General features: G+C 37.4%; 1 protein-coding gene across 4 annotated transcripts; it reads left to right on the top strand.

The window, feature by feature from the left end:
- Nucleotides 1-399: 399 nt before the first annotated feature.
- Ythdf (YTH domain-containing family protein) lies at nucleotides 400-17,112 on the top strand. Of its 4 annotated transcripts, none has more exons than XM_074090478.1 (6): nucleotides 400-633; nucleotides 741-765; nucleotides 7,362-7,493; nucleotides 9,365-9,373; nucleotides 11,114-12,858; nucleotides 15,505-17,112. In XM_074090478.1, exons 1-6 carry the CDS (start codon nucleotides 610-612, stop codon nucleotides 15,544-15,546), a joined length of 1,977 nt encoding a protein of 658 aa, XP_073946579.1. In that variant the 5' UTR covers nucleotides 400-609; the 3' UTR covers nucleotides 15,547-17,112. The 4 variants fall into 4 exon arrangements, with proteins under 4 accessions (XP_073946579.1, XP_073946572.1, XP_073946566.1 ...); XM_074090471.1 differs by having other exon boundaries at nucleotides 9,365-9,493; XM_074090465.1 differs by having other exon boundaries at nucleotides 9,365-9,496.
- The last annotated feature ends 1,068 nt before the right edge of the window (nucleotides 17,113-18,180 follow it).

The raw sequence follows: 18,180 nt of genomic DNA, 5'->3' as shown, positions 1-18,180 counted from the left end.
AGGCCCACTTGCAGTAAACACATAAATCTCGAGTTAGCGTTAAGCTCAGTTTAGTAGTGTCAAATTGTATGGAACTTTCAAGCTTAAGCCTGGATTAACTACTAAATCTAGATTTATTTTTTCTTGCAAGACGGCCTTAGTGATGTAATGTAGTTTCTGGTCGACCTTAACTTAAGCTAGACTTCTCCACAGTCAAGGAATAGCCTCGAATAACCCCCCTCGTATGCAAGACATGGGGATACGTGTCAAATTTAAGGCTATCTTTTTGCATTTTTATTTAAATCAGCAGAATTTGTGCTTACTATTAAAACAGATGACGAGATGAGACTAGATAGGACTAGGGGACAAAGCTGAGGGATAAAGTAAATTAATCTTGCTTGGCAACACTGACGCGGCAGCCATTACTAATTGCCACCCGCTGTATGCTTATGCCTGACTCCGCTTTCCGGAATCCGGACCATCGGTAGGATTTTATTTTTACGGACAATAAAAGCACGTTATAGACTCTTGAGCACTTCAGACTTTGTGTAGTGAAACTGATGTGATTTATTTTGATATTGTTGTGAGAAAAGACTACATAAGTGCTCGAAATTAGTAAAATCGTGGCCAATGTCAGCAGGCGTGTCAGATCAGGTATATATCTTATTAATTATTTTTCAGTTTAATAGCCCATTATAAACTTTTATTCTTGTATTTAATGGTTACACATATCTTTTGTTTCATGTAACTCGTGAATAAAGCGGATGAAAGGGCAAGGGAATCAAGGTAAAAAATGGTATCAGTGTGACGTTGCATCTGTTTTCTCCGTAGGAGGAGTCTCGCACCGGTCCGCTTTGTGTCCGGTGTTCGTCATTGCAAGCACGTCATAACGTCGTAATCTCGAGCTTTCACTGCATATATTGACTTTCTTTTCTATTCTAAGATTACTAGAACTGCAGTTAAATATAAAATGCTTTAACAGATCGCAAGATTTGTCACGGAAAATAGCAGTAAAATAAATAGTTGTAAACGTAAAGATATCAACACGCATTTTACGTTCACAGCAAATGACTGGCTCTGAACTGTAATGTATATAAGTAAAAAAAAAACAATATAATTAAAGTCAAGTTTATTGTAGGACAGTTATTTTCTTCCTTGTTGGTACATACTGAGGTACATAAATATTACTTAAAGCATCATTTCTGTACTAAGTTACTAACTTGATTTCTGTTTCTGTTCAACAACAATGGCACATAACTACATAAATTCTTGCACAAATTACTTCTACAGGGATTTGTTTTGCTAAATAAGATTTTGTGAGTACTTTTTTTTCTACTTTACTTTTAATTCTCTGCATTTAACTTATTTTTAAATGATATGGCCTTGCATTTTTAGGTATTTGTCTTAGAGTGTAACATGTTTTTGTTTTGCTTTTATTTTGTCCTTTGAACTGGAATGGGCCTAATTAGGTACATTGTAGCTTGTAGCAAACAACACTCTCATACTATAACCTCGCTTTGCTTGCTGCAGTTAAGGATATTCTTTCATTTAAAAAGATTGTACTGAAGTTCATTAGTGCATCTTTTTTAATCTTAATAATGTAATAATTAATGAGAGATCATTGATGAACATATTCGTTTTAGACTTTGCCTTTCAATAGATTACAGGCTGTTGAGTAATTTTTTCTACAAGCTAAATGCTAGTTATGATTATGATTTCCTGTTGACCTGAATATCAAACGGGGTTTGTATTATTTCTTAGACTGCAATGAGACTAGGAAGACACTTATTCCATATAGGTACTTATCCTGTTAAGTCCTGACATTTTGACATACATAGTTTTTCAGATCAAGCTGAGAATTCCCAGTGTTGGGATTTCGGGGAATTATTTCCATGTCCCTTCAGTGTTGTTAATTGTGTATAAACTAATTGGTTTGTCAAGATTAATGACTTGCACCAGCTTAGGCTGTCCTAACTTAAACAAAGCCATTAGCAGCATTATGAAGCTATTATTGATACACTAATTAACATTCTTTATAAAACAAACTAACTAACCATTGATAAATTTCTGATATAGCTATGACAAATGTAACAATATGTATTAATAATAAGACAAATAACAAATACACATCACATGTTATTAAGTTGGATACATTTAAAGAGGGCACTAACATAGTAAATATTTATTTGATTGCTTTGTTGTGGTGTGTTAATTGTGATAGGAATTAAACTATACATTTGCACATTGTATAGTTTGATTCTTACATTATATAGTTTAATATACTGGCTTTCTATATTTGATTCCAGATGGCGGTAAAAATCTGATATGGGCATGCTAGTTTTATGTGTAAGATTCAGCCTTTTACCCAACTGCCTGAAGAAAGGTTATGTTTCTGAGCAGGGCCGGATTTCGAGCTGTGGAGGCCTTGGGGCAAGAAAGAGTGGACTCTCGTTACTAAACTCTAAACTTCAACAGTCAGGGACCCATATTATTGAGAATTTTTCAGCTGGTCCTATTTTGAATTGTTCCAAATACCCTTGAATAAAACAAAATGCTACTTCACGTGGTGGTCAATGTTTTAGTATATTGGAATATCGGAAAAAGAAGAAGCTTATCTGATATTCCAAAAATCCATCTAACAACATGCCAAATTACATCCAAATCCATCCAACTGTGTTAGTGTGAAGGAGTTACTAACTTTCTCAGTTATAATGTAATCAGGATTAATAGGTTTTTTTGAGTACAATACTGGTATGCTTATATCAGACTAGCTGTCTTATGTATTTAACTTTATCTACATCACAGAATAAAGAAGAGAGGAAATCTATGTCAACGAGATGCACTGATCCCACTTATTAATACCCATTCACAGTAATATTATAAATGCGAAAGTTTGTAAGTCGGTTTGTTTGTTAGCTTAACTTTGGGGCCGGCAGGCGTGAGCTTGCCATAGGAATCCAAAAGCTTAATGGTTACTTGACTTGAATTGAAATGTATATTTCATTTCAGAATCAAATTATTATTTTTATTTTTTTAATTCATGGAGGTGGAAGCTTTCTACACTTCCACTGAACGTAGATATACTTACATGTTTAGTTTTAATTTTGTAACTAAGGGACCACATACATCCCTGTATTATTATTATTATACTTTTCTTGTTATTTTTTCTTTAATTTTATACAGTACTTTTTAAGTATTTTATTTGTAATTATTTTATTTCGAAAAAATTACTTTCTGCCAAGTTTCTTGCGGCGCATTCTTCTTGGCAATGTTGGTCTTTCCGAAAGCGCTGGTAGTTTAAAAAAATTACGTGTAAAAGTGCCCATTGCGGCCTGTTTACTGAATAAATGATTTGAATTTGATTTGAGTTACTTCATCACGTCTAAACGACTGAACTGATTTAGATGACATTCTGTATACAGGTAGTTTGATTCGCAGAGAAGGATATAGGATAGTTTTTATTATGGGAAATTGCATAGTTCCCGCGATTTTGCGATAAACAAATTCTTGGCGGACGGAGTCGCGGTTAATGGCTAGTTACAAAATAAGCCCAATTGAGCATGGTTATATCAATTTAGTTGTAAATTTGAATTTGATAATTCAAGTAGCTTCCGGTTGAGTATATGCCTTTCTGCATTTGGCGATATTTTAAGAGACGTATTGGATGATGGCTATGGCTAGGCTAAATTTTGTTTTACAAACAGATTTCAATTATCTTTTTGTTATCCCGTGCCAGGTGGCAGGACATTGTATGCAATTTCCTTGAATATACTGAATGGTAAGCAGTATATCATTGTTGTAAAATTTTAATTATGTTACCAGTTTGATGTTTATACTTTTTCGAACATAAATTACGTACGACCAATAATCGCCATGATTTTCAGGTGTGTATGAATGAGCAAGTGAGCATTTCCGGCGACACTGGCTTCGGTACAAACATTTCCTCTTGTTTTTTCTATTCCATGGTCTGCGTTATGTGGAATTTTGCAGTTCCCTGGTATAAAAGTATGGTTTTTTTAATGGATATGGGATAATGTAGCTCTCTATCTGTGAAAGTATTTTTTAAATCGGTTCTGTAGTCACCTACCTACCACCACCTGATGCTTTGCAGTGACAAAGGAACGCCCTACCCTTCCCTAAATACAACGGATTTGGATGAAATTTGTTACAGAGATAGACGAGATAGTAGATATAACTTTTTTCCCGAAAAATTGCATAGTTCCCGCCACGGAACAGGTTCCCGCGGAATAGCGATAAACGGATTAATTACAGCTGAATCGCGGGCAACAGGTAGTATCATTACAAATTTGTCTATCGTCATCTGGAGTGAAATATAATTATGTGATACTTATATAATTAATATAATTATAATTTATTCAGGTTTGGTGTCTCCATTTGACACATAAAACGATTCCATGTGAATCCATCCATCCATCCATGTATACATTCGTCGTGCATGCAAAACCGCGAGCGCGAGTGTACCGCTCTGCGGACAGGGTCGCGTGTGACGACTGCTTGCTCGCAACAGTCGCAAGCATACCTACTTAAAGAATAAAATGAGGAATACGCGTCTATACTATGCCCAAGTCTCATTTAAGCTCTTAGGCATCGTCGATCGCGCGATTGTCAGTTAGGACACCTATTCGAGTTCAATATGTTAGATCGATCGCGCGCACACGCGATGGTTGCGTCGCTTAGTTCGCGCATCGCGTCTATTAGGCCGATGCCTTAGTCCTATTAAAGTCGTAATTAATTACTCTTATTTTTTTGTAGTGGTTACTAAAACGCTCTCTGGTTATTCGTAGCTCTCTGGGTGTTAATTAACATTAAACTTGTTATTTTTGTTTTCATTGAAATAATTGTTAACTAATTTATTATTTGTACTCTAACCCGTTTCAATTATAGCTTACAAAGAAGTTCTGAATATTATTTAATTTATTTTCTTAATTTTATTGCCTTTGCGAATGTTCTGACATTGCATATATATATATATATTTTTTAATATAGGTAAAACTCGTACATTGCAAAGCAGTTTACAGTTAAGAAAGATACGTATTGTGCATACACTGTTGGTGTTAAATTAAAAAACAAAAACAGAATACATATTGTTCATATTGCATTAATAAATACAAAAAGTATAGGTACAGTCGAGTTCATAAACTTGTGAACAAAAATTTGATCAAAAATATCTGAACAAAACTATTGCGTCGAAGCGTGTACAGATATTTTTGATCAAATTTTTGCTCACAAGTTTATGAACTCTACTTTACTTATAAAGTAAATTGTTTCGTTCCACTGTACTTAATTCTTCTATAAAAAACAGTATCAGGCCAAATTGTCAACAAACCACTTTATTTACACCATGAACAGTAATAACCATACATTTCTCCTCTTTTTATTTTATCAGGTACCTATATAAAAAGTTAAGTATCACAAAAACGGCTAAACCGATTTTGATGAACCAACATTAGAAAACCTGATTTCAAATAATGAAAAACCGCATTTAAATCGATCCACCCGTTTAAGAGCTACGGTGCCACAGACAGACACATAGCGGTCAAATTTATAACCCCTCTTTTTGCGTCGAGAGTTAATAACCAACAAAAAGTTGGAAACCCCCGATTTTGTCACTTCAAAGTTCAATATTTCAAAAACGGCTGAACTGATTTTGATAAAACATGTCTGAGAACCATCGCTAGAAAACCTGCTTTCAAATAAAAAAAAAACCTCATTCAAATCGGTCCACCCGTTTAAAAGTTACAGTGCCACAGTTAGACACACAGACACACATAGCGGTCAAACTTATAACACCTCTTTTTGCGTCGGGGGTTAAAAAATAAGCAGTTCACAAAAAAAACCTTTTGGTGCAAAATACCTAATCTGCGGTTTATGTTTAGTTGTTTACTACGAATTTTATTGGCAACAACCCGCACTAGAAAATTATTATCAGTGGAGGAAAAGAACTGACCAAGTGCGCGTTGAACTCTTGTCTTGACTAGCTCATGTTGACATGTCAAATGTCATGACATGACATAATGTTTCTGTTTTTTTTTTCTAATTCACCTCACAAAAGTACCCGCTTGACCCGAATTTATTTGTTTACATCGCACATTTTTGTTTGAGACACATGATGCAGTTTGTATCAATTTCAACCTAATTATTTTGTTCAGTATATCCCAAGAAAATAGACATGCAAATGCAAAAGTTTTCCTGTAAGTAAAGGTTCTTTTTCTTTTGCAGTGCAGGACTTTGGAAAACAATAGCAATAGCGATTTAATTTGTGTTTAACCAACTTCAAAAAAAGGAGGAGGTTATCAATTCGGTTGTATTTTATTTTGTTTGTTATCTCAGAACTCTCATTTATGAACCGAATTGAAAAGTTATTTTTTTAAACGACTTCCCGAAGGAGGGTTATGTTTTTCAAGCGTATGTATGTATGTGGGTATGTATGTCTATTTCTTTGGTCCTCGCTGCAGCTTAAACGGCTAGACGGATTTTAGTTTAACATATGAGGTATCATTCGTTATAACTGTCGGAGTGATAGGCTATATAATATTTAAATACGGCATCTGCGAAAGAAAATATGGCGGAGGAATGTAAAAAAATATTTTGTATTGTAACAATATGGGTATCAAATGAAAGGTAATAATTAGCCCATTCTAAATATATATGGGTTATAATACTTTTAATCTACCGTTTTCACATAAATATCACATAAGTGTAAAATAAAACATGAAATTATAAAAATAAAAAGCCCGACTGCCAAAACTATAAGGAAGTAAAAAAGCCTAGTGTTCTAGAACTCTGTTAAGTAGCTAATTTAAAGTTCAACAGTCGGGACCAATTTAAATCGTGACGCTCAAAAACTTAGTAATGGGTCCCGACTGTTGAACTTTATAATATATTTCGTGTAAAAACATTATATTTCGTTCTTGTTTTCAGAATATTTTACTTAAAGACATTAGTCGCATGGTGGCGCTAGTTTCAGATTAACATGGATGCTAGAAATCAACCAAAAATATACACAGGCCCCTTTGAAGTGTAACATGTGAAAAGACCCTGTTTACATTAATCCAGTAAAATCGTGCCAGTAGCGATACTTGCGGGGGTCACGATCCAAACGAATAACACAAGATCGATAGAACACCGCAGTGTCCTGCATGCTACTGGAACGGTTTTACTGGAATAATGTGAACAGGGCCTTATATTTAGAATAGTGTCGCCACTACATTCAAGGACTCACTGGAATCAGTAAATCATCAGACATTCTTTGTTGATATAAAGTATTTACTAATTCAAGTGGGCCTCCACTATATCAATTATCAAGATTATAGTAACAAACATTGATTACTTAGCATTTGAACAAGAAATTTGTATTTTAGTGACAAATGCACCGAAAGAGCAACAGTTAGAATCTGGCGGCGACGACTTGGCGGAGGTGTCATGGCGTCACCAGCAGCAACAGTCGTATGCGCCACCCATCTCGTCAGCAGCCGACCCCTACGGCGCGGCAGGTTGGTACAATGTACAAATGTGCCTACGTCAGCAGGGCTACTACGAAACTCAAAGTTCGTGTCGTACCGTCCCTCTCGCTCTCGTATTAAATAGTATAAGTGTCAGAGGGACCGCACGACACGAACTTCGAGTTTCGTAATAGCCCTGCTGACCCGAGGCCGTATTGCCTAACGTTTCTGGCGCTTGCGATCGCAATCAAATTACAGTTTTTGTATGCGAAATATCTAAGGGCAATACACGGCCTAAGACGTTTCACAATCGCGTATCGCGATCAGAATTAAATGACAGTTTTCGCATAGGTACAAAAACTGTCATTTGATCGCGAGCGTCAGAAACGTTAGACAATACGGCCTCCTATAGATACTCCTATTAATAATATGATCATATAATACTTTTATTTTGCTTGCTCAGTTCACACTTTAGATAATTTAAGACTTCACACTGAGAATCACTTGATTTTTATTTAGGTAACTGTAATAATTGCAAAATGAGTAAACTTCTTGTTGTGTTATATTATACTAGCGTTTACCCGCGGCATCGCACGCGTAAATCATTAGATACAGCAGTTAATATGAAATTCCGGGATTTTATTAAATTCCCTAAAATTACATCATGGTTTTCATTGACGTTAAATTAAAACACCCATGCTAAATTTCATGACTCTAAGCCCAGCGGTTGTTATTTCGAGATTTTATCCCAATCCCGTGGGAATATCGGGATAAAAAGTAACCTATGTGTTATTCCAGATGTCCAGCTACTTACATACCAAATTTCATGACTAAGCCCAGCATTGTTATTTAGAGATTTTATACCTAAAATAAATGAAATATCTGCCTTGCTCCTCCGCCAAGTAGTGAGGCCAAGTCGTGCGAAACAGCTACGCTTGAGTTGGAAGAAATGTTTTTTCATGCAATTCAAGCCGTCCTCCCTCCGCTTAAAAAACGTAAATAACCAACGCAAACGTAACTGAACCCACCACCAAGAAAACCACCACCACAACCATAAACAAGATCCCAGACACGTGTTTTGCTTCTCTCCGAAGCATCATCAGGGGATGTTGACCCTACGACGCTTGATCGAAGAGTGAGCTCACTCGGAACGGTTGGTCGTATTTATACCTTCCCTTTCACTTTAATTGCCTGTATTACTAGAAAATACCCTCAATAATGGCGACAACGCAAAATATAATTGTTTATTGATAAGAACACCCCTGTTGTTGTACCTAATTATTTCCATATGTTCTAGAAAACTCGGACGTAATCCTTTTTCACAAACATGTAATATGTAGTATGTATGTAAATCTGGTAAATCATGCTTATGTTCTAGTAAATGTTTTGCGAAATTGGATTTTTCGGAGCGTCTATGCCTAAAAAAAGAAACATGCTCCTTATACCTAGTCGCAAAATTACGTCCCGTCTGCGCTACATATACCTTATTACAGGTGTCGCATGTTAGTTTGTACGTATAGACACCGACTTCTGCCCACTTAGAACACTTTCCTTGCCATTACAGTGGTGAGAGTGCAGTGTTATTTGTTTTGAAAGCTACATTAACATTGTTGGATTTTAAAATACTAAAAAACTTAACAAATATTAATAAATAAATAAAAAATATATATAAAAAATGCCTGAATCTGTACAGTATTTTATCCCTATCCCGTGGGAATATCGGAATAAAAAGTATCCTATGTTTTAATCCAGTTTATATACTAACTTTTTACCAAATTTAATCCAAATCCGTGAAGAAGTAACAAACATACTCACTCACTCACAAACTTTCACATTTATGATATTAGTAGGATGATTATGCAGTCAGAATCAAAATATATTAGAGCGGCAAGTTGCTTTAAATACCATTTCGTTATTTTCAGGATATTATGGTACAACAGCTCTTCCTTATCAAGCTTTTGGAGTCGGGGATGGGACATGGTCTACCAATGGAACAGATCCGATGACTTTCCTTGGAGGCTACAATCCTCACGATTCTTATGGAATGGATGGTAGCTAGTACTTATAAGATTTACATTTAAACTCTTTCATTTATCCCAGACCACCTGGGAAATACATTATATTCATGTAGTTGTGTACATACTTTACATAATGTAAAAGTAAAATATCAACATTTCTTTAAGTTCAAAATAGTTGGTGTGTGTCATACTCCCCAGCGGTACCACGATACTAAACAGGCATAATTTCTACATGTTTTTTTTAACGTTAGTTAATTGTACTTCAAATGAAAAACTATGATGTTATTTAAAAAAAAAACGAGTTTGATACCGCCAGAAAGTTTACTCTGTCACGTTAGCACGCAATTTGCCAAGCACCATAATCATAATTAGGCGATTTTTTAAACTTTTATTGTACATACGAATCGTACGTCGAATTAAAAAAACGAATACGCACGTTTAGGCCGCTTGCAGACGTCCGTTGTTTTCACCGGACAACGGACCGTTCTTTGCGGTGTTGTATTGGCATCGTTGCCGGAGAAGTGTGTACACACATTCATTGTATTTAAGCCATACAACACCGCAAGTCCGGCAAAAAAAAACGGCCTGTTGTCCAGCGAAAACAACGGACGTCTACAAGCGGCCTTACAATGAAACTGGCACAATTCGAAATATTCTCATTTTAAAACTCAACCATATTTGGTTTAAGGGCCGCCACATGTAAATGTTTCGATTCGGGATTTCGAACGCAGTAAATCCATACAAATCTATGGACCTACGACATAACGCACAGTAGTTTTCCGTTCGAACTTTTCTCTGACTCGGAATTCCGAATGGTGGCCTGTGCCTTCATAATTGAAATGAACGTATTTATGTGTGTGATGTATTTCCGTGCATGTGGCGGCCCTACTACAAAGTTTATTTTAAAAATATGTCAATATTTAAATTGTGTCAGTTTCATTCTAAACGTATTGTACTTTTTCGCTCACGTAATTGTGGTACCGCCAGTGGGTATAATACTCTGTACCTGTACCAGGCCATTTACTTAAGAACCAGTCATAATTTGCTAGTGTCGATTGAATGAAAAATAGGGAGGGTATTTTGCTGAGGCTTTTAATGCTTATTATTGTTTATTATTTAATTAATTTCTAGGTCTCTGTAAATTACAGAAACTTTTATAGATTCACCATGTCCGTCTGGGTGTCTGTTCACGGCATAGCTCAGAGACTTCCTTCATGGGTACTAAAAAGCTGATAGTTTTTTTTTACATTCAGAAGTGCTTGTTATACTTAGCCTAAATTGAATAAATACTTTGACTTTGACTGTAATTTGACATGGGGGGAGTACATAATAATCACGCCGACAAATTGGTAAAATATTATAAATAACACTAATTGTTATGGGTAGGTAACCTAAAGCCCGTAAAGAGAGTTTTTTTTTCTCGTCTCCCTCATGGTATCATTAGATAGATCTTTCGAAAGTATTGCAGGTTTTAGTTTGTGAAATTAATTAGAAAATCGTTTTTTATTATGAAAACTTGGTATTGAATATATGCCTCATATTTGTAGGGAACTTTGCTCCAACACGCACATGGCTGATTTATTTTTAATAAATCGTGTCTACAAGATGAAAATATTTCTAACGGATTTTACGGATTGTTTTGTACAATTTCAGGTGTATTCGGCCCATCCACGACTCCATTCTCAACGGCAGCGTTCGGGCAGCCCGCTTCTACGCTTAATTACTTCCACGGAAACGGTGATTACTCTACTTGGGGTCAATTAGGTCGTAACAAACAATATGACGATTATTACAGAGCCGATGGTCTGTACGTCCCAGATGGTATTAAGGCTGTTGAGTCGGGCGTTCAGAACCTGTCGCTCGGCGATCACAAGGGTGACAAGGATCGCGGATCTGAACTTAAGGACGCTTCTGGTGGTTCGCAACCCAAAAAGATGACATGGGCTTCAATTGCTAGCCAACCGGCTAAACCTGCTCCGTCTTCCCAAACTACCGGACTCAAGAAGAAGGGACCTGGTATGCCCCCGCCACCTATTGTGCCTGGCAAGCACAACATGGATATTGGAACGTGGGATGCGGGGAAAAGCGCGCCAGTGGTTACGGCACCGCCCCCTCCTCTGCAGCAGGCACCGCCGGTGGCCGGGCAACTTCCATTGCCCGTGCCCGCTCCGGTGCCCGCGCAGCCGCCAGTGCCCGCTCCCGCAGCCGCGCCGGCGCCCGCGCCCGCCGCCGCGCCGCTGCAGCGCGGCCCGCCTCCCACTGCCCCACCGCCCGCGTGGTCGCAGACGCCGCGTGGCCCGCCTCCTCCCACGCACCAACATCAGCCGCGGCCCTCGATGCCCGCGCCGCTGCCGGCGGCCGCTCCTCCGGCTGTACCACCGGCCACGGTATTACCGCATCCGGTACTTGACGAGTTGAGAGTCAAAAACGACTATAATCCCAAGGAATTTGATCTAAGTGCACCTAATGCGCGATTCTTCGTGATCAAATCCTATTCAGAAGACGATATTCACCGCAGCATCAAATATGAGATATGGTGCAGTACGGAACATGGTAACAAGCGCCTCGACGCTGCTTACCGCGAGCGTGAGCGAGAAGGAGGTACAGTGTATTTGTTTTTCTCGGTGAATGGTAGCGGTCACTTTTGCGGTATGGCTCGCATGACAAGTGCAGTTGACTATAATTCCAATTCTAATGTGTGGTCCCAAGATAAGTGGAAGGGACAATTTCGGGTAAGGTGGGTCTATGTTAAAGACGTTCCAAACGTACAACTTCGTTATATCAAGTTAGAGAACAATGAAAACAAGCCGGTAACAAACTCTCGCGATACTCAGGAAGTACCTCACGCTAAAGGGCTGCAAGTTTTGCGAATCATGCACAGCTTTTGCCATTCGACGTCTATCTTTGATGATTTTATTCACTACGAAAGACGACAAGAAGAAGAAGATTCGCGCAAGGTGCCGCATCATAACAATCAAGAAACTATCCGCGAGGAGCCGGAAGCGCGAGGCGGATATCGCAACTATCGCGATTACGGCAGAGACGCTCGCGATCCCCGGGACTCTCGGGAGGGTCGTGACGGGCGAGAGCCTCGCGACCAGAGAGACATGCGCGATCATCGAGATCACCGCGACCACCGAGACCATCGTGATCACCGCGAACAACGTGACCCGCGGGACCAACGCGATACACGCGACCAACGCGACCCGCGCGAGCAACGCGACCCGCGCGACCAAAGAGACCCGCGCGAGCAACGCGACCCACGTGACCATCGCGACCACCGCGAGCAGCGCGATCATCGCGATCACCGCGACTCTAGAGACGATCGCGAAGGACGAGACAATCGCGATCATGGCTTTCGTGACCGCGACTCGAATAATTATAGATCCCATCACAAGGTTTGTTGTTAATTTCTTTATTTTTACATTATTTGGGTACCTCTAATAGTATGTACACTAGAAATCACTAAAATTACAAACCAACTGCTGGTGCTGGTTTTTTATACTCTATTTGTTCTAACATGATTTAAATTACAAATGATGATTATGTAACTTTGTGAGGTGGTAACTAATTTATTATTTTTTCCAACAGAGATATAGTGCTTGAAAAAATTAAATCACATTAAAACTGCTGATTGTTCGAATATTTGAGCTCAAATTTGCTAAGAAATTGTTAAGTTACGTCGTAGGCACTGTTATATTAACTTACTTTCTTTAATGAACCCCTTTACAATGTTGTTTCAATAGGTCGCAATTGCAAGTGGTGAGAGTTATCGGTAAAAATAAAAACGGTAACATAAACGAACTTATTATTAATTTTCAAGATTGTTCGTCAGAGTCGGAAAGTGACACTTCAAGTATTGAATTAATTATATTTTAAAGTTCCATATCATAACGTTTAAACCAACAAATAATGCTATTGCCACTTTTAGCACTAGGTTAGGTACAGTCAAGGGCAAAGATATCGACACGGCCAAAGTTGCAAAAATATGTATACACGGCCTTAATGTCAAGTGCATAAAGTCGTGTATACATATTTTTGTAACTTTGGCCGTGTTGATATCTTTGCCCTTGACTGTACATGCAGAAGTATCGATAGTTTGCGTAACAGTAGGAGGGACTAGTTTCGTCAGTTTGGCATCTGTCATTTGAATCATGTTAGAAATAACCTAACCAACAAAAAGTTGGAGAACCCCCGACTTTGTCACTTCAATGTTCAATATCTCAAAAACCGCTGAACCGATTTTGATAATACCTATATGTCTAAGGACCATCGCTAGAAAACCTGCTTTCAAATAAAAAAAAAACATTCAAATCGGTCCACCCGTTTAAGAGCTACGGTGCCACAGACAGACAGACAGACACAGACATACAGACCCACACACACGCATAGCGGTCAAACTTATAATACCCCACTTTTTGCGTGGGGGGTTAAAAATAGAATATAATAGGTATACTGAGCAAAAAAAAATGTATGCATGCAGAATCGTTAATTTTGTATGACGGGTGGGCCAAATTTTGTGGCGCTGAGTATAATGTTGTTAGAACTAACTTGAACTATGCGTTTTTTTAAACATGTTATTTTTATGTCTTCTTCGCAGCTCTAGGACAATAGTTATCAAAATACAGACTTACAGAGATTGAGTTGCTTTCAAATGAAAATATAAATCCCTTGTACCTACATATTAACCCTTCGGGCGCCAGTGCCATGCCTTTATTCCCAGGTCTTCACTTCCCAATTTTTCACATTTTTTCAATTTTCTTACATTCCCAGTAGTGGCGTGCGTACACAAAAAACGACGAATACGGCTGGCTATTGCTGAACCAAAGGTTTCCTTCGGCAGGATTGATCTTTGTTAAGATGGATTATTTATTTCCAAAATTGCTTTCTTGGGGTTTGATATGAAGTCTCATATCCAACCCCAAGAAAGCAATTTCAAAAATGATATGTAATAGCCATTACATATCATTTTAAGAGCGTTTATAACTGCTGAGCTGGCAACGTTGCATTTTTGTTAGTTTTTCTCGATTATTCCATAAAAATTGAATGAAAATTAAAAATGTTTTCTGATAGAACTCTTCTTTTTATATTCCTTACACATTAACTTATATATTAAGAAGTGTTCTATCAGACAACATTATTAATTTTCAGACAATTTTTATGGAATAATCGAGAAAAACTAACAAAAATGCAACGTCGCCAGCTTATCAGGTATAAACGCTCTTAAGTATATTTTACAAATAATGATTCAACCGTATCATATCTGGAGGAGCCGAAACTTGATATGTTTTGAAAATGTTTTTTATTTTAATTTAAAACAAGTTACTGAAATATAATGATGTGATATATTTTTAGAATCGGCTTAGTAAGCCCTTTCATTAGATACCACACACGATAGGTTTCTGATCAATTTTTTTCCCATACAAAAAGGTTTTTTTTTAGTTTTTTTATTTCGTGCTACGGGTCAAATTGATTCGTATGGCCTAAAGATCAATCGTTCAGATTTTCATGCTTTTAACACCATTTGCATCTTTTTTTGGCGTACCGCAGGCTAGCATTATATTAATTGTACTTCATAATAAAGCAAGTGGATTAGAAGGCAACTTCACACAGACCATTACAATTTTTTCACAGGTTACCTTATGTTTTTTTTCACCGTTACGTAAATATCATACGTAATTTCCAAAAAAAAAAAATTGCCACCCTAGAATCGAACCCACGACACAGCTTAAAAGGCCATACCTAAGTTCATCAAACCGGTAGAACACACAGCTACACAATAGACATAATACAACTATTTATCAATGCCAGGTACAACCGTAGGTTCCATTCCCAGATTGATTCCCAGTTAAGAGTTTTTTTTAAAACTACGAATAAGTTTTTCTATTGACTACGTAAAATCGATGTCATTCTTCCTTAAAACAGATTTTGATGTATAGATTCATGATGAACTTATTGGTTGGTCAGTGGCCGAAGAGAGGGAGACGTATGAGTAAATATAAATGTGTAGCTGTTATGTTTGAGTGGTGTTTGTTGTGTTGCAGGAGCGTGACGGGTCCCGCGGCCGCGGCCGCCCCCGCAACTGATAGTATGTGGTGTGCAAGAACATTTTGAGGACTGGCTTCTCCCCATAGACAAGTAGTACTTGAATTAATAATTGGTACCGCATTACACACCAGGTTTATGTATCGCGACTTACGTAAACAGGTATCAGAAATTAGCCCTTAAAGACGTGATCGACTGTTGCATTGCAACCGGAACAATTATATGTAATATATGGTATCAATTGTTTTAATATTTTAAACAGTGCTTCACTATGAAAAAAACTTTCAACAAATTTAAATGTGCTAAATAATATTTAGAACTGGAAGAACGTTTGATTATGGTGTAACGCCTAGTGAACAGAACATTAACAAAAACCAACACTCGTCATGATGCGGTCTTGTATGACGTGGCGTTAAGTGGAATTGTGGACCTTATTTCAAATTTGTGGACTTAATCAAAGAGTAATAATGATATAAAATAAAGAATTCTGTGGTGTGAGGAGTTGATCCTTTGAATAAGGGACTGGTGGAGTTAGAAACGAGTTGAAGATTCACGTGATGTGGACGATAGGCGCGGTAACCAGCGGCGAACAGAGACAGGCAGAGACGTAGGCGCGTCTCGATTGTGATATACCTATTATGTCTTTTTTTATCATTCAAGAAAATGTAATCGTGAAGGTGTGGACGTTTTTGTATACGTTTTTTTAGATATCGATATCAAGGACAGTTTTTTAAGAGTTCTCTCGTGGCATTGAGTTCATATAATTCATTTACTTTATATTTTGTATTTATTTAACGAATATGTCCTAGTGGATGCATTTATGATTCAGGTGTGAAATGTACTATGACTTATTTATAGGTTAGTGATTGATGATTGGACATTGGATTCTTATGTGAGAAAACCTATTGACGCATTACATTAGCTGGTTTCCCGGATCGTGGACCGAGCGGACGGCCTTACACATCGGGCACACCGTGTCCGCATGCATCATGCAAAGCACTTTCTTTATTATAGGTACGACTTAATGACAAGCAGAATCTAAATGTAATTCATTACTCTGCAAAAAATATAATATGATAGATCCCAATAGATTTTTCTATAGTTGTAGGTAGATATGGACTGTTCCTTGTTGAATTTTTAACATGTGTACATATGTATTTAAACAAAATTAATTAAAAAAATATTTTCTATTTTTAAGTGCAACTACAGTGTGACGAGAGAAATTTGACAACGGACCGACGGAAATATTAATTTTACCATTCATCTAATCTAATCATTGTATATCACCCCACCTTAATTTTAAAGTGCCTTTTTTAATTAACAAAATTATTTTTTATGTTGATTTCCAATTTAGTTCGAGTAGGTATTTACATGCTGACAGCGTCCTATTATAATTATATTTTAACAAGCATAAATATGTTTATAGTTAATAATTTGCTGATGCATACTATTTTTTGTTTTGATATTTTTAGTTTAGATCCTGTCTTGAGGTAACTTATTTATCTTGAAGACTAATGTAGATTCGGGTTATGATTTATAATCGATTATGTTTACCTATATAAAGTTCTCTTGAAAATTTATACTGAAATAAAAGCCTGTCATAGAAAGTTTGTATTATTCATGCAAAACAACAGTTTAGTGCAAAGTGAACTTCTTCCAGGAATCCAGGGGCTGATTTTTGAAATCACATCTGTGAAAATAACATTTGAGCATGATGAAAAATTGTTAATTCGAGCAGGCGATATGAGCAAAGTTCATCGTGCATTTTCTATTGGATTAGGCTGCGATGGAACCTCCTAGATGACGTTAACAGTTCCGGTATTGTTCGAAATGTTAAAAAGTCCGTTTGGACTATTGATGAACGCTGGGACTATAGAAACCTTGTTTACGGTATGTATACACGACTTTATGCCCTTAATATTAACCCTTAATTAATAAGGCCCCATTTATTGGAGCATACTACCACAGAATCAAAAGCAGCTATTGAATAAATACCTGACAAAGAATATTTTTAAAGCTAGTCGTATTTTTAATAATTGCAATGGAAATTCTGACGTATAATGAAATTAATAAGGTTCAGTTTCCAACTCAATGCAAGTGGTCGCTAAATCGCCTCTACCTTATTAAGGGTTATGGTTGTGTATGTATACATATTTTTGCAACTTTGGCCGTGCACTTGAATGTACACAATATTTACAGAACATGCTGGATCTAGGCGACATAAAATTACTTTTTATGTTCTAGTGCATAAAGTAAAATCTTCGTCTATAACACCAAGTTAATCAGGTGTCAACAGCCACAAACAAGAAAGTTTCTGAACTAAAAGAATTTTTTGCTCATCCGCGACACAGTACAAGTAACAGTACCTACTTGTATTGTGCCCGCGACCTTATGATAGCTAAGTTTATGCAAAATATGCGTGGTCATGCAGTTCCTCCACCTCCACACTGTAAGAACACTAAAATCACACAAACCCATCTAACACCACCACCACCACACTAAACTGACGCGTTTCGAATTCAACCAGAGCTCATCTTCAGAGCGACACAACCATGTTACCAGATGTTAGACTAACATCTGGTAGGTAGCATGGTGGCCGACAACCCCCTACTTCCCGGCCTTTACAGTAATCTGCTATTTCGGCCGAATGCTGTTGCGGGAGTCACGTCGCACTG

The sequence above is a fragment of the Choristoneura fumiferana genome, chromosome Z (genome assembly GCF_025370935.1).
Source record: "Choristoneura fumiferana chromosome Z, NRCan_CFum_1, whole genome shotgun sequence".
In the NCBI taxonomy this organism is placed as follows: Eukaryota; Metazoa; Arthropoda; class Insecta; order Lepidoptera; family Tortricidae; genus Choristoneura; species Choristoneura fumiferana.
This window is presented reverse-complemented; position numbering and strand designations above follow the sequence as displayed.